The 1,449-nt window shown below is 44.1% G+C and overlaps 1 protein-coding gene across 1 annotated transcript; it reads right to left on the reverse strand.

The window, feature by feature from the left end:
- Nucleotides 1-541: 541 nt before the first annotated feature.
- LOC110866907 lies at nt 542-1,208 on the reverse strand. The gene is made up of 2 exons (XM_022116051.1): nt 1,172-1,208; nt 542-1,092 (listed from the first exon to the last, which is right to left on the reverse strand). The coding sequence occupies exons 1-2, from the start codon at nt 1,206-1,208 to the stop codon at nt 542-544; spliced, it is 588 nt and encodes a 195-aa protein (XP_021971743.1).
- Nucleotides 1,209-1,449: the final 241 nt, after the last annotated feature.

Genomic DNA, 1,449 nt, shown 5'->3' on the forward strand with positions numbered 1-1,449 from the left:
ATGACATCCAAAATCATGCTGATGATGTTCATTTAAGGCTAAAGGGTATGGGGAGGCTCATCCTCATAAGGATAAGGATGGGCCGCCACGTAGGCGCCACATCACCAACTCATAGAGGATGGGCCTTCATGCATTTTGAGGGGGGGGGGGGGGGGGTGGAGGATGAGCCTACCCCACTTATTATTTTATAATTTTCTAAAAACATTAAAAATTACAACATAAAACAACCTAAATAAATTTATTTCATAACATTAAAAAAATTACATTTCCTAAAAATAAAAATTACTAATCCTAAAAACGAAAAACATAAAAAACGAAAAAAAAATTACGATACGACTAAAAAACTAAACAACCTACGACGTCCATTTTTTCTTCACCTCTTCTTTCATCCTCCGATAAACCTCGCGTTCATCCTCCGGAACCGAGTCGAGATCCAACCTCATAATCCTAAAATCCTCCACTCGAGCATAGTCGGCCGACACGGTTTTCTTGTGAGTATATTTTTCGGCCGTGAACTCTTTGAACGAACGGAATTCGTTTATCAACTCGTCCATTTTCGACGATGCCTTCGAGCCGCCCCCTCCACTCGAGCCGGCCCCTTGCGCTTTCCGACCGCGTCTTTTTTTGCTTTGTCCCTTCCGGTGGGACGTTCCGACTCGTGAACGGGCAACACATCCTCGTCATCTTCCGGGTCGTCGTTTATGTCGATTTGACAACGAGCGGTGGAGCCTCCCGCACTATAACTTCCGGACTCGGAAGTTTTAGTCCGTTTGGCGGTTGCGACCTCATTTGGAACCGGCTTCCATTTTTGTTCTTTCCTTACAACGTTCCATGCTCGGAAGTGCGGGAAAGGCGTTGAATTTTGAGAGTCCCACTTAGCGATAGCAAGGTTAAGAATGTCCTCGTCGTTACTCCCGCTAGGAGGACAAGTGTAAATTTGGTTATAAATCCCGTTAAAGTTATTGATGACCTTGCTCATTTTACGCCACTTGCCCGAGACAGATTCGACATCACGAGCTGGACCATGCTCCATAATCGCGTTAAATCTATCCGTTGTCGCCTTCCAAAAACTACTACCCGTTTGGTTGTTTCCTAAATTTTAAAAAATATTGCATTAGTAAAAATAAAAAAATAAATGTTTTAAAATTTAAATTAAAACTTTGGTTCATACCGATTATCGGGCAAGTAGAGGACTTAACAAACGCCATTGCTAGCGCCCCCTCCTCTACTTTCGTCCAAGGTCTCCCCTTTGCTCTCGAACCGCTTTTTGGCACGGTTTCGGATATGTTTTCAACCTTCTTCCCCTTCCCCTTGTTTTTTTGCGCTTGAGCTCTTGCGGTGGCGATTCGGGGACGACTTCTTCATCATCATCGTCAAGTTGAACCGGTTGGGAAGTTGGCGGTTGCGATTGGAGTTGTTTAAACGAGTTGCGTTGCATGATTTGTTGGA

The sequence above is a fragment of the Helianthus annuus genome, chromosome 7 (assembly GCF_002127325.2).
Source record: "Helianthus annuus cultivar XRQ/B chromosome 7, HanXRQr2.0-SUNRISE, whole genome shotgun sequence".
Taxonomy (NCBI): Eukaryota; Viridiplantae; Streptophyta; class Magnoliopsida; order Asterales; family Asteraceae; genus Helianthus; species Helianthus annuus.

Excerpts from the sequence above, each read along its gene's own strand:
- LOC110866907 (XM_022116051.1), bottom strand. The coding sequence starts at position 1,208 with ATGGCGTTTGTTAAGTCCTCTACTTGCCCGATAATCG. Across the intron at positions 1,093-1,171 it reads CTCTACTTGCCCGATAATCG|GAAACAACCAAACGGGTAGT; the intron begins GTATGAACCAAA and ends TTTAAAATTTAG.